The sequence below is a fragment of the Pangasianodon hypophthalmus genome, chromosome 16, assembly GCF_027358585.1.
Source record: "Pangasianodon hypophthalmus isolate fPanHyp1 chromosome 16, fPanHyp1.pri, whole genome shotgun sequence".
NCBI classification, from domain to species: Eukaryota; Metazoa; Chordata; class Actinopteri; order Siluriformes; family Pangasiidae; genus Pangasianodon; species Pangasianodon hypophthalmus.
The window spans coordinates 22422423-22436066 of NC_069725.1; the positions used below are offsets into that span (position 1 = coordinate 22422423).

Genomic DNA, 13644 nt, shown 5'->3' on the forward strand with positions numbered 1-13644 from the left:
TTTCTCTCTGTCTGTAGGTGACGCAGGAGTTATTAGAGAAGGTCGGAGAGGTGGAGGCCAGGCTGCAGTTCCAGGAAAGGATGAACCACTTGAGCGACTGGGTCCATCTTACTCAACAGCCCCTGAGCGGACGCACCGAGCTGTCACTTACCGACGCTCAGGTAAGCTACGATGCCCTTCAGACCTCCGTCTCCGTTAGATAGAAATAACACAGAGAAAATAAAATGTACTCAGTCAACAATTCCATGAATGGCTGGTGACATCTGGTTTTCCAAGATGGCCGCCTCATAACGCTGGTATTCGCTGACAAGTTTTGTTGATGTTTTTAGATGACAATAAGTCGTACACTCTTAAATCATTTCCCTTTCAAAAGACCTTCCAAGTAAAACTCACATTTGAAAGCTAGAACTGACCCTTTAAAGTGAAGAACCCTCATGGAACCCTTGTCAAGAGTCCTAAACCGCATTAGCAAGAACTGGAAGTAGTTTGTGGCAGTAAACGTTTAGCAACATTAGTGTCATTGCTCCAGGACAAATCTAAAGAAGCAAGCGTCTGATGCTGATATATATATTTGGTGTAAAGGAGGGTTGTGTACAATTTAATTTCTGGCCAAACTAGAATTATAAGGACTTTTATAAGGACTATTTCTAGCATTTGTGAGTGGTACAGACATTCGTCTCGTCGTACAGGCACTGGAGTCGACTGTAAGAGAGCGGAGAAAAGAGCTGGATGAGCTGCTCACACATTCCACTGAGCTACACAGGAAACAGCAGCTGCTCCCTCAGGAGAAGGTCAGCAAAAAATTCTACTTTTATGCTGTATTTTTTCACCCTCAGTGTACTTTATATCCATTTTTAAAAAAAATAACAACGATAGCAAGAAGTCACTGGATGGAAACCATAAGGTGTCCCTCAAGGTTCTAGTCTATGTCCCCTACTTTTGTTTATATTGACAAAGGAGTTTTATTGTGTATCTGTGTAGTTGTTTACTCAAGCAACAGCATAAACAAGTTTAAGGGAAAATTGTCAGCTGGTACATGCTAATCTGTGGAGTTGCAACTTGTAATTCCTGGCCTACAACCCGTAAAAAATCACCAAAAAAGCCCCGTCAACTTGAAATTGTCTCCTCACCTACCAGTTCCTTCACCGTTTACAGAGTGACGTTGAATCAACATGGCCGCTCACAGTGTGTAACAATGTAAAGTCCCCCTTCTCTAATTTTAAATGAGTTTATAGCACTATTGGCTTTAGATCACTGAATATACAGGCACATTACTTGGTTAAATCTATACCACTGACCATACTAATCATGGTTTTGAGTCAGTTATCACTGCTTCACCTCTGACTGTTGCAAAACTGTTATAGAAAATGAATCAACACCTGCTGACCAATCAGAATCGAGAATTGAAGGGTGACCAAGTGGGAAAGAATATATGATGGAAAAAGAAAGGGGGCCAAGAGCAGAACCTTGAGGAGCTCCTTTATTTATTAATACATGCGAGATGAAAAGTTCCAGAGAGATAGGCCGTTAACCATACAAGAATATCATGAATCTGTGTGTGTGTGTGTGTGTGTGTGTGTGTTTACTTTTCACAGAGTAAAATGGAGCAGTTGGCAGCAGACTGGAAAGTTCTCGAGCTCAGATTGAAAGACAGGACACAAGTGTCACCGTGGACGCACCAGATCACCCAGCAACCGCTGTCACCAGGTTAGCGACTGACCACTGACACACACACTTTGTCTTAACCGGCCCATTAAAGTCTCAGTCTCTATGTGTGTGTGTGTGTGTGTGTGTGTCAGTGTGCGTTGAGGTTCAGAAGTCAGCGTTGCTGGTCGAAACTCCTCTCAGCGCAGCATATGTAAGCGACCGGGCCACAGAACTGGCCGACTGGCTGCAGCTCATTCAGCAGATGCTCAAATCCAGCATCGTTACCGTGGGCGACATCGACGAGATCCGCACCACCATCGGCCGTCTGGAGGTGTGTGTGTGTGTGTGTGTGTGTGTACATGTTTGGTAGCTTCTCCTATCATTCATTTGTTGGGGACAGAGATTAGGTGTGTATCAATGTCTGATTGTGTGTGTGTGTGTGTGTGTGTGTGTGTGTGTGTGTGTGTGTGTGTGTCTTAAGGTGACTAAAGGTGATCTGGAGCAGAGGCATCCTCAGCTGGAGGAGATTTTCACTCAGGCTCAGAACATCAAGAACAAAACGTCCGACCTGGATGTGCGCACTTCCATCACTGAGAAACGTACGTCTCATGCATCTGCTTCCAGATTCATGTTTTTTCTCCATATTTTTCTTCTTCTTCTTCTTTTTGCATCATGGTGCATTTCTTCATGTTGCCTCATTTTGGTTCTGCTTTCTCCTTCTGCCTCTTTTTTCTTCTTACACCTGGCTTTTATTGTTCTTCTTTCTTCTTCATGCTGCTGCTTCTTTTTTTGCCTTTTCTTCTTCATTTTTCTTCTTCATTTATCTACTTCTGCTCTTTTTTCTTCCTTTTCTTTGTCTTCTTTTGTGTCTTTTTTTAGTTTTTCTCCTTCTTTCATCTTCTGGCTTTTCATTCTTCATGATGCTTCTTTCCTTCTTCTCCTTGCTTCTTTTTGCTGCTTTTATTTCTTTTTGTGTTTTCTTCTTCTTCTTTTTCTTCTTTGTGTTCTTCTTCATCTTTCTTTTCCTTCACCTTGCTCCATCGTTTTTGCTTCTTCTGATTGCTTATTCTCGCTTTTTATTCTTCTTGATCTTTTTTCTTTAAAAAAAAAAAAAAAAAAGCACCTTTTACTTATTACAAAAACACGTTTTACACATATTAATTATTGAAATGGTGGATTTCCTGTTTGTGCTTGTTGGCCAGTGGAGAAAGTGCGCAGCCAATGGGACAGCACGCAGCACGGCGTGGAGGCGCGGCTCCTGCAGCTGGATCACATGACCACGCACAGCGACCAGTGGCAGGACCAGTGGGCTCGTGTGAAGACTCTGATTGGTCAGAACGAGGCTCGTTTGCATAACCTGCTTCAGATGAGCCGAGAGCCGCTCACCAAACAGATCAGTGACAACAAGGTGAGATCATCAGGGTGTGATTGGACGAGAAACACAACTCATTAGAATATTAGGCCACACCCACAGTTCTTAGCTCAGTCGAGTTCAGATGGCGTTTGAAACCATATTTTAATCACTTTTCAGTCCTGTCTTCATTCATTCAAGTGTTGCTGGATGTTTAATATAACACTCCCGTTTGGCATCCTACAAACATTTTAGACATTTTAATATTTTAGTCCCAGGATTTTCCTGTAGGAGGAGCTCCAGTTCCACTTTTTTAAAGCTTGGCCACGCTCTCTTGTGTTTGTGTTTATCAGATAGTAATTTAACGGCTATAAATGGATCACAATATTTTACCATAGTTTTACAGCTTATATTGTACTTGAAAGCGCTCATTTAGAATGCACTCCAGTTGTCATGCTCTCAAAGCACATTCTGATGAGCTCTTTGGCTCAGTCATTTAATCAATAGTTTTTTCCCCCATTTATTTATTAAGCACAAAGGAACAAAATGTTTTTTCCCCCCTCCTCTTTCTCTTATTAAGGCCTTTCTGCAAGACCTGAGCCGAGAGCACGTGACTGTGGCGGCGTTTAACGAGCTGTGCAATCAGCTTCTACAGGATTACGCCACTGATGACACACGCAGGGTCAAAGAGGTGATGGACAAAACCATAGTGTCCTGGAACACCATCAATAACAGGTACACACACGCACCACATGACATCTAACACGGAAAATTGCCAGTGAGAGCTGAGCACACACTTGGACACACGCACACAGCATGGAATAGAAAAATCAATAATCAGCATGAAAGCTGTCAAGCAGTAAAACACACACACACACACACACACGAAGACAAAGTGTCCACTTGTTTTTTTCCCCATATAAACAAACGCATTGTATTCACTTCATCTACTCAGAGCACGATGACAGTCAGTCCGTCACACAGATTGCAATTGGACTAATTTCCCTGTAAAGCTTAAAACTTTATACACCCCCATACAAAGCCACATCAGTAAATCACTAAACCAAGGCTTTTTCTTTTCCTTCCTGCATTCCTGCCTTTCTTCCTTCCTTTCCTTACCTTACCTTTCTTCCTTCCTTTCCTTACCTTTCTCTTCCCTTCCCTTTCCTTCTTTTCATTTCCCTTCCCTTCCTTTCTCTTCCGTTCCCACCCTTTCCCATTATTTCACTTCTTTTCACTTTCCTTTTCTTCGCATCCCTTCCCTTCCCTCCCTTTGCCATCATTTCCCTTCCCTTCAGCTTCCATTCCTTACCCTTCCCTTCCCTCCCTTTCCCAACATTCCCTTCTTTTCACTTTCCTTTCCTTTCTTTCCCATCCCTTCCCTTCTTTTCATTTTCTTTCCTTTCCTTTCCCTTCTTTCCATTTGCTTCATACTTTAAAGCGGTGCCTAAATCCATCTTTGTGCAATAATAAGTCAGTCCCCAAATGTGCTCAATGTATACTGCTGATTTTGTGAAAAGGTAAATGGACAGATGGGTGAACAGCCGTGTGTGTGTGTGTGTGTGTTTGTGGGTGTTAATTGTGTCGTGTTCTCAGGTCGTCAGATCGTCAGGCGGTTCTCGACTCGGAGCTGAAGAGCCTGCAGGTGGCTCTCAGGGAGCTCGAGGGCTTCCTCAAATGGCTGCAGGAGGCCGAGACCACCGTCAACGTCTTGGCCGATGCCTCCCAGAGGGAGGAGCTGTCTCAGGACTCCGCCCGCATCAGAGAGCTGAAGGGTCAACTAGACGTAAGTACCATGTTTGTAGTGTCGGCTTTGACACAGCGGGAGTGGGATGTGTAATCAGTGATTTTTCCTGCCAAGACAAGATGATTTATGTTGTTGCGTTTTCTGGATGTGTTGAGTCTGAAAATGTGTGTGTGTGTGTGTGTGCATCTTTCTAATTTATCCAAGCTGTCTCCTTGCATAATGTGGTTACAGTCAGATGTAATGCAGTTATGTATGAGGTAGACGTGTCTGAGTAATCTGACGTGTTTTCAGAATACTGGCTATTATTAGATGTGGTGTAAGTGTGTGTGCTGTGTGTGTAGATGCCTAGACACACCCTCTGTTCTGTTATCACCCCGTCGCCCCTCATTTGTACACACTTCAAGCAAACTAGGGGTGTGTGCATGTTTAAAATGTAAAGCAGTGTGTGAGTTGGCAGGAGGTTTCGCTTGAGTGTAGCAGTGATTCGAGCTGTATATGACTCGAACCTTTTATAACAATTGAGACATAAATGACATTATGGGATGGAAGGTACACCACCCTTATTATAGTACCAAATTAATATTGAAAATCTGATGAACAGATTTTTAGAGTGAGCAGATGGACGAGCAGCTTGCACGTTGACCTGGTATTGCAGTACCTTCAGGATCCGTCCATTTCCTCGTAGACCTGGAAGTTTAGAGGTCAGAGTTGTTGTGAGATGGGCCTTGTAGCTGGAGAGCTGGAGTATGACTTTGGTGAATAATATCTAAAATGTTTTTTTGTAGCATATTAATTCCATAACCCACCTGTTGAGGTCTGTGGTGTAATTTATATACTACTGATTCAGCTCCCTGCTTAATAACCAGGCCCTGGGGAGGGTTGAGTAAAGTGTACTGGTGTGGGAAGAACATTAAAATCACCAGCATTCATTTAACACCTCCAGTGCATATTAACTCAGCTGCAGTGGACCGTGAGGGTGTTCGTTTAACACCTGCCTCCAGTCTCCTGGGCTTCCAGTCCACAGATGGAACGTTTCTTTTTATTTAACCTTATTCAAATGGTGAAGGGCTTCCTGATTAACTGATATGTTGGAACCAAAGATCCTAGATGTACAAGGTACTCTTATATATCCATATGCAAAGCATTTGTATAATTCCATTTCCGACGTTTCCATGTCGCATCACATTGGTGAATAAACTACTTCTATACTTTAAACTTTGCATATACATAAATAGCAGAATATAGTATTTGATCAATGTGTAGCATATAGGACTCAGACTCAGAGATTGAAGATCCCTATGAGTAGAGGTTTTATTACAAAAAGCAGCATACAGAGTGAAAAAAACAAGGTCAAGAGACAGGCACTGGTCAAAAACAATTGAATGTAAACAGCAGCGACGGAGGGATAATCCAAAGATTAATCCAATAAACAAGACACTGCAGCAGTCAGCATAAAACAAAGACTACAAACACGCAGAGAATGGCAAGACTTCGCAATGACTTCATTAACATGAGTAGGCTTAAACCAGGAAATGACTAGGAAACGACAGATGTGCTAGTATTCCGGCCATCACAACCTCTGATTGCAGTGATGGGAAGCGTCTTGGGTCTGAGATAAACCATGAATCTACACAATTCCAATTATAAAACCATGTGCACCCCATGCCCTGTGCAGTACATCCATTATACATCCCCAGCAGTGTAGGACCTTTTAGTTCCACCCCATCTTCTCCCCAAGGTAACCATAAATGGTTCTCAACATGGCCATAATGTGCGCATTTAAGCCGTTTCTCTCAAAGCAATAGATTTCTGCAGAAGTGTCTCCAGTACTTGGCTTTAATTCAACACATTTCAAGGAGGACGTCCCTCGAAATTAGCTCATCAACCTGTCATCATCATGAGCCAAGAATTAGCCTTGGTGCTTAATATATGCTTAATAAAATACAAAAATACCCCTTCTGCCATTGGCCAGGGGTCCAAATACAGTTAGTTCTGTAACACCAATGGACCACTTTTTTATAATGAATGCACTTTTATAATGAATGCACTTATGACTTTATTGGAAAGGTCTTGACACATAATTATTATCAAGAAATTACTACCCTTTCTATTCAATTGACCAAAGCTGTGATTAAGCGAGTTAAGTGCTTCAATCAGAGTTTAATTGTCTGGGTGTTGGTTAGGCAATTGAAGCACTTAACTCTTCTTATAAACGCTCTACTTCAATCAAGACTGGTGAATTTAATTAAAAACTGAGCATAGCCAGATGTAATGTTACGTACATAGCCACTGCAGTCGCATATGCACGTTTACATGCTTTCCAAGACCTTTTTGCATCGGTAAAGGATGTAAAGCCTCACATTCTGGGGATAATGTTAAAACTAGGGATGCATCGATACCAATACTGGTAATGAATATCTTTCCAACGCTATACATTTACTCATACTCGGGAAAAAAAACCATCCAGTCCCCTTTTGCCTGATGCTTAGCTTTGATAATTCATCATAATTGTGAAATACGTAGCTGTCATTCTGTGTCATCTGTCAGTAGCTTGACTCACAGCGACATATTTCATGATTAATTATGATGATCAAAGGAAAGCAGACCGCAGAGTGTGCTTTGCGAAAATATCAAGAGGGGCTGCTACAATACGAGTAACCTGAGAAAACATTATATGGCATTTAAACAATATCTTTAAGTGCTATCCGTGAGCATGGTCATTAAAAATCGACGCACGCTTGATGTGAATGTGCAGAGAAACTGGTACATGTGCGAGAGAGAGAGTGAGCATTTCACTTCTGCGAGCACTGAGCACTCACACTCTTCTTTTATAGTTTAGCGTGAGAGAGTACTGCGCATTCAGGATGCCATCTCTGGTTGAGCTTTTCTAGAATGCATGACCGATTGACTACCAAGTACCAAGAACGCAACAATGTGAAACGTTATAACGTTAACTCGGAGGACCTGATTGGACGAATACCTCCCTGGAATTTGAACCCTACACGTCTGCATCGCAAAACGGCACAAGAACTTTTTTTTTTTAATTTACTTTGTCTTAATTTGCATGTGAATTGCTTTCGTACACTTGTTATTGATGCATCGTAAAAAAAAAAAAAATACGTCTAGTGTGTCATTTCCTCCAGTGTGTATGGAGTGTATGGAGTGTGTGTGCTCTGTCTGATAGATTACTACTCCAATCATCATCATCCTCCTCCACACTTTGCTTCACACACTTGGAGAGGATATTGATTTTCGGGCCAGACCCTTTTGTTCCGGCGCTGCGCATGTGAATGACGGGTCACAGACGAGACCGTCGACATTGTCCGAGCGCTGGCGGTGATATTTCAGGACACTCGATTGGACTTGCCTTCGCACCTTTTCTTCTGCATTCTATTATATTCCTTTGCTCTTTCTCTTTTGCGCTTTTTCTCACACACGTTCACAGCTGTGTTTACTGGACTCTTTTAATGTGTGCTCTTTTGTAGATAGCAGCAAGATGGCTTCTGTCTATTCCGTTTCGTATGTTTCCAGAAAGACATAAAAGAAGTGTGAATATTTCGACAAGAGTAAGGGGATATAAACAAAAGAGTGCTATGAAGTCATAAAAAGACTCCAACGCAGTTTAAATATCATTTATACCACAGCGCTAGTGAGGGAACGACTGTTTATAGCTGCTGTAACATAAGTGATAAGAAGAGCTGTCTTGTTTCTTTGACAAATTGCTGTAAGAGGAATAAAACACTTCAGGATGTGATTTTATAGGAAAGTAATCAACTTCAGGGTGGTAACAGTAACCCCAGATTAAAATGAATTGTGCTCGTGTTAGCTTTTAACTAAGCTAACATTACTATCTAGCATTACAGTGAAAAACTATATTAGCAAAACACAAACTAACTAGTTAGCTTATTAGCCCTATACAATTAGATATTAAATATATAGCTAGCTACACTGTGAAGTCATTGCAGAAGCTAAAATGGCAGATTAGAGCTAATTTTTTTTACGTAGGATATCAAGCTGAAAAAACGTTTCATATTCTAATCATGTGTTTATTGTATTTATGTAGGATTTGCATGAACGAGTGTTGCTGTTTACCTCTTCAGAAGTTGCTAGCTTCGTGTTCAAGAGCTGTGGCTAGTTGTTGAGGTAACATGTAATTACAGTGTAATTCTAGTTGTACAAAGTTTTTTTAGTATTTTAGCAACATATCTGAGGGGAACGTTGACATTCTTGGTGGCTTTGTTGTCTTTCCGCCGTCACTTTGCCTTCATATTGTTCAAATAAGACGTAACAATTACATGCTAGCTGGCTGAATTGCTATCCCGAGTCATTGGCTAGTTCTCGGTCACCTAGCAACAGTGTTTTCGTGATTTTATATACTTAAAACGTGGTGTAAATTTGCTTTCCCGTGCCAAAATCTCAAATTTCATTTGAGTACCAAAAGATGCGAGTGTGATGGCCGACCGTTTCCATAGCTACGGTAAAACTGTTGTCCAATGTCAGAGAGGTCAGTGTGTTGCTAAAAGTGTATTTCCCATTAATCACTGTGTCAGTGCTGAGTACAGGAACATCGTAACGTCCTCGTGTCAGAGCTCCGGGAGGGGGTCAGAGACCACACATACACACACACACACACATACACACACACACACACACACACAGAAAGAGTAAGACCATGGAGACTATCAGAGGCTCTGTCTGTATTCCCTTAACGTATTATGAAAATGTGTTTTCACCTTCGCTTAGCACACAGAGAACATGAGAGAACACAGAGAACTCATTGGTATGGGGAGAGAGAGAGAGAGAGAGAGAGAGAGAGAGAGAAAGAGAGAGAGAGGACATGGCTCCAGGGCAGTGTGTATTGACCTACATTAGCATGTGAAATAACCCACATCACTGTGTAGCACGTTTAACTGACGAGATTAAACCTGAACAACTCGATCCAGTCTCATTCCATTCGTTCTCTTTTCTTCTGTCTTCATCTCTCTCGTTTTCCTTTTCTCTCCCTTCTTGTTTGTCTTTCCCTTGTGCTTTATATCTCTCTGTATCTCTGGTTTTCATACCTGCCATGTTTTCTCGCTCTCTTTCTCGTTTATCTCTCTCTCTCTCTCACCTTGTCTGTTTCATTGTCTTTCTTTCTTTCTTTCTTTCTTTCTTTTGAGGGAGAATTGATCATTCTCCCTCAAAAGACACTCTGTCTCTTCTTCACATGTCTTTTTAATTTGTCTGCTCTGTTCTTTTTTTTCTCATGAGGTTGTTCGCTCTGGTTTCAGTAAAGTGTGTCACTCAAGCACACACACACACACACACACACACACACACACACTGTAAGTTGGCTGCATCTCTGTGTAGTCTGCAACTTGTAGAATAAAATCGCTCTCCTCATCTGTCTCTCTTTAATTCTTTCTTTTCCAGGCTCCTCTACTTTCTCTGGTGAGATGTAATCCCTTGTTCTCTCTCTCTCTCTCTCTCTCTCTCTCTCTCTCTCTCTCTCTCTCTCTCGCTCGCTCGCTCGCTCGCTTGCTCGCTTTCGCACACTTTCATCCTTTATCTCTCTCCTCAGAGCCGTCTCATTCAAGTAGGTTTTCTCTGTTCCTTTATCGCTTCTCTTTCTTTTTTCCTTTCTTCTGTTTATCCTCCATCGATCACTCCATCACAGACGCAGAAGGAAAATCAGTAGTGACACCAGGGAGGAGAGTCACCACCTCTCCCTCTCTCTCTCTCTCTCTCTCTCTCTCTCTCTCTCTCTCTCTCGCTCACTTCTCCTCCATTTGTTCTCCTCGTCCTCATCCTGTTAGTTCTCTCACTCGGACACACGTACGCTGACGTTCCCGCTTCAGCACTGGATGTTGTTCAGTGTGTGGGACTGATGGGGATTGGATTAAGCCGCTGAGCGTGTGTGTGTGTGTGTGTGTGTGTGTGTGTGTGTGTGGGACATGCTTGTCGGGGTTCGTCACAGCTTGTGCGGCTCACAGCGGGGGATGTGAGCGTACGCGTGTGTGTGTGTGCGCGTGTGCGCACGTTAGGATGCGTACAGCGCGAGCCTGGCAGTGTGGCGCCGGCCGTGCGAGGATGATGGCTGTGGTGAGGACGTCTCTGCAGAAAGTGGTGCTCTTCTTACACCGGCTTCAGAGAATGGCCATCACCTCACCACGTTACCAGAAACTCTGCAAGGTCAGTCCACACACACACACACACACGCTGTTGTCTTGCCGAGTTTGTTTGGGCGGCATGAGACTGAGACTGACTTCCTGTTTTTATTCCTGATGTGAAGTTCTAAACAGCGACATGACTGATTCTCAAGCCTCGATCCTAATTGGTCAGAAAGTATTGATTCATTTTGTTCTAATACGTTTTCGTTTCTATAGTAACACATGGACGCTGAACGGCTGTCTGTCTGTATGGCGAACACTCCACATAGTCTAAGCTAATAATAAACAGATAAAAAGCATGCTGTTGTCTAACAAAGAAAACCGTTTTCTGTAAGGAGATGTTTATTTAACACTCATGGAGGGAGTCTCCAGTGTCAGAGCTCCATAACAGGAGTTTTCTGTGTTTTTTTTTTTTTTTTTTTTTTTTTTGTCTAATTAACTTGAAGAAAGAGAAAAAAAGAGAGGGTCTTGAGGGAACGAATGTTTGCAGCTAACTTGTCTCACGGATGTTCCAGAGTAAACAGTAGCAGTAAACGTAACAAGAAATGGACAAGAAGTACAATTTGTCATAGTTTAATAAATAAAAAATTGTTAGCTTTGGGAAAGTGCTTTGGTGTAAGAGGAATAAAACACTAAATGACATACAATTATTGGAAAATACTGTAGTGATAAACTTCATGGTGGGAACTGTAACTCCGCTGTGTGTCACATACCTAAAAACATGACTTACAAATCACTTACACTGCAAATATAATAAATATATTTAAGTATAAAATATAAATATAATAAAAATCAGTCCTAACAAACAATACAATCAGGTACAATACAATACAATCTTTACATTGTGTATAAACATTTCAAGTTCCAAAAAAAAAAAAAAATCTTTTCCAAATCTAATTGCGAACTTTTCCTTTTATTTTTTTTTTTGAATAGAATTCTTTTCTTTCCTCTCTGATATCTGATCCACCATTTGTTTGCTGATATCGGCCTGATGGCTGTGCAAACATTTCATCTTCATACACTCTGATGTGTAACAGTGTGTCAGTGAGTTCTGTGTGGGAGCAGAGATTATTATTAGAGGTCACATGACATGTCAGGACATGAGATGAGTTACAGTTAGATGTTCTGTACTTTGTGTTTGCTCAGTCGATATATACGCAGTCATAAGGATTGCATTTCGAAATGCTTTTATCTTGTTTTCGATGTGTCCTCTTTTTCATGTTAATGAAATCGGTTATTTGGCCATTTCATGAAAATGTGGAGCTCACCATGAGAAAATCAACCCTTAAATGAAAAGTGCAGGAGAAAACCACTTAAATTAGCTGCTTGAGTCTAAATTCTCAACCATCAAATGTTTTTTGCCGGCTCGCTCGAAAATATTAGACTCAAACCCCAGCAGAAGTGTACAGTATAATAATAAAATAAAGCAGAAACTGAAGCTAAAGTACAAAGTAAAGTGGGATACATTTATTATATAAGAAATAAAACTGTTATCGGAAACTAATCGACCTCGACACAAAGCGGAGTTACTGTTCCCACCCCAAAGTTGATTATTTTATATTACAGCATGCTCCGAAATTTTTTAATCCACTTAAACCACAGCAAATTTCTATAATTTTGTTTATTAAAGAATGTACACGTCGTATATTTTATCCGTTTATCCTTACATTTTGAAACGAACATGAAAGTTGGTCTCTCTCTTTCTCTCCCTTGACGTTAATAAGACCAAAAAAAAACCCCAACTCGTCATGTTAAAAAGAAACTGGAAAACGTAAACGTATCTGTCTTGAAGACTTGGAAGGAGTCTCCAGTGTCGGTGCTTTGTAACAGGCTTTAACTTTGAGTTCTGTAAAGAGAGACTGGTGAGGACAGTTTACATCTGCTGTAACGTAACTTGTTTTGTAGACGTTCCATGACATTAGATGTATCTCTAAATGGATAAAAAGTATGATGTGTTAATTGTTGATTAATTTCATATAACAGAATCATACCATAAATTGATTTATTCCTTACAAGTACTTTTAATTTATCATTCTTTCAGTTGTTGAAAATGCATTTAAAATGCGCAAAACAATGTGTCCTGAAAGGTCATGTGACTGGACACGCCCACTGTCTTACAAGCAGACATCAAAAAGTGTTAAAAACGTCACATCCGTGACATTGAAGTTCCCCTATTCTCATTCCAGAAGATGTACTCCATTGTATGTGTGTACGCTTTGTTTTTCGTGAAACTTTCCCTTGTGGTTTGTGTGTGTGTAATTGTGTAATTGTTGTGTGACAGTACAGGACGTGAGCGTGGTGTGTTCGAGGGTTTTGTTTTTCTCCGATGTTTCCTTTTCCTCAGTAATTGGGTTCCTGTGGTGTCTGGTGGTAAAGTGGTGCACGCAGAGAGCGGAGAAGTTCTACTTCCTGTAACGACCCCGAGACGGGGGAGAGAACCGCGGGTGGTGGAGATGTTACTGTCGGCCCGTTTGTTCCTGGTGTTAATTCGGAGGAAATTGAATAAGCTGAGAGCAGAAATCCTGCTTCAAGAAGGAGACTAACTCTCACTCTCACGCCTGTGATCTTACAGCGAGTGTTTGGGGGAAAATTTAAACAATTCTCCTCTCAGTCTAAATATAAGCAATCAGACAAAACCTGTTTGTGTGTGTGTGTGTGATGGTTGCTGCTTTAGATTAGCACTGGAGATATAAGGCTAATGTGGCTGACTAGTAATGAGTGTGTGTGTGAGTGTGTGTTGTATATGCTTG

General features: G+C 41.4%; 1 protein-coding gene across 7 annotated transcripts in view; it reads left to right on the forward strand.

Annotated features, from left to right (window-relative positions):
* utrn (utrophin) overlaps window positions 1-13644 on the forward strand; it is a 196603-nt gene that overhangs the window by 71108 nt on the left and 111851 nt on the right. For 5 of the 7 annotated variants that reach the window (XM_053240647.1, XM_053240645.1, XM_053240649.1 and 2 more), the window contains 8 exons: window positions 18-161; window positions 690-791; window positions 1596-1707; window positions 1800-1978; window positions 2129-2246; window positions 2850-3055; window positions 3579-3733; window positions 4595-4784. In XM_053240647.1, the coding sequence (XP_053096622.1) occupies window positions 18-161; window positions 690-791; window positions 1596-1707; window positions 1800-1978; window positions 2129-2246; window positions 2850-3055; window positions 3579-3733; window positions 4595-4784 (1206 nt within the window). Of the gene's footprint in view, window positions 1-17; window positions 162-689; window positions 792-1595; window positions 1708-1799; window positions 1979-2128; window positions 2247-2849; window positions 3056-3578; window positions 3734-4314; window positions 4519-4594; window positions 4785-10534; window positions 10917-13644 lie in introns of those variants that run through there. The other 2 variants (XM_053240650.1, XM_053240651.1) reach the window with 2 other exon arrangements.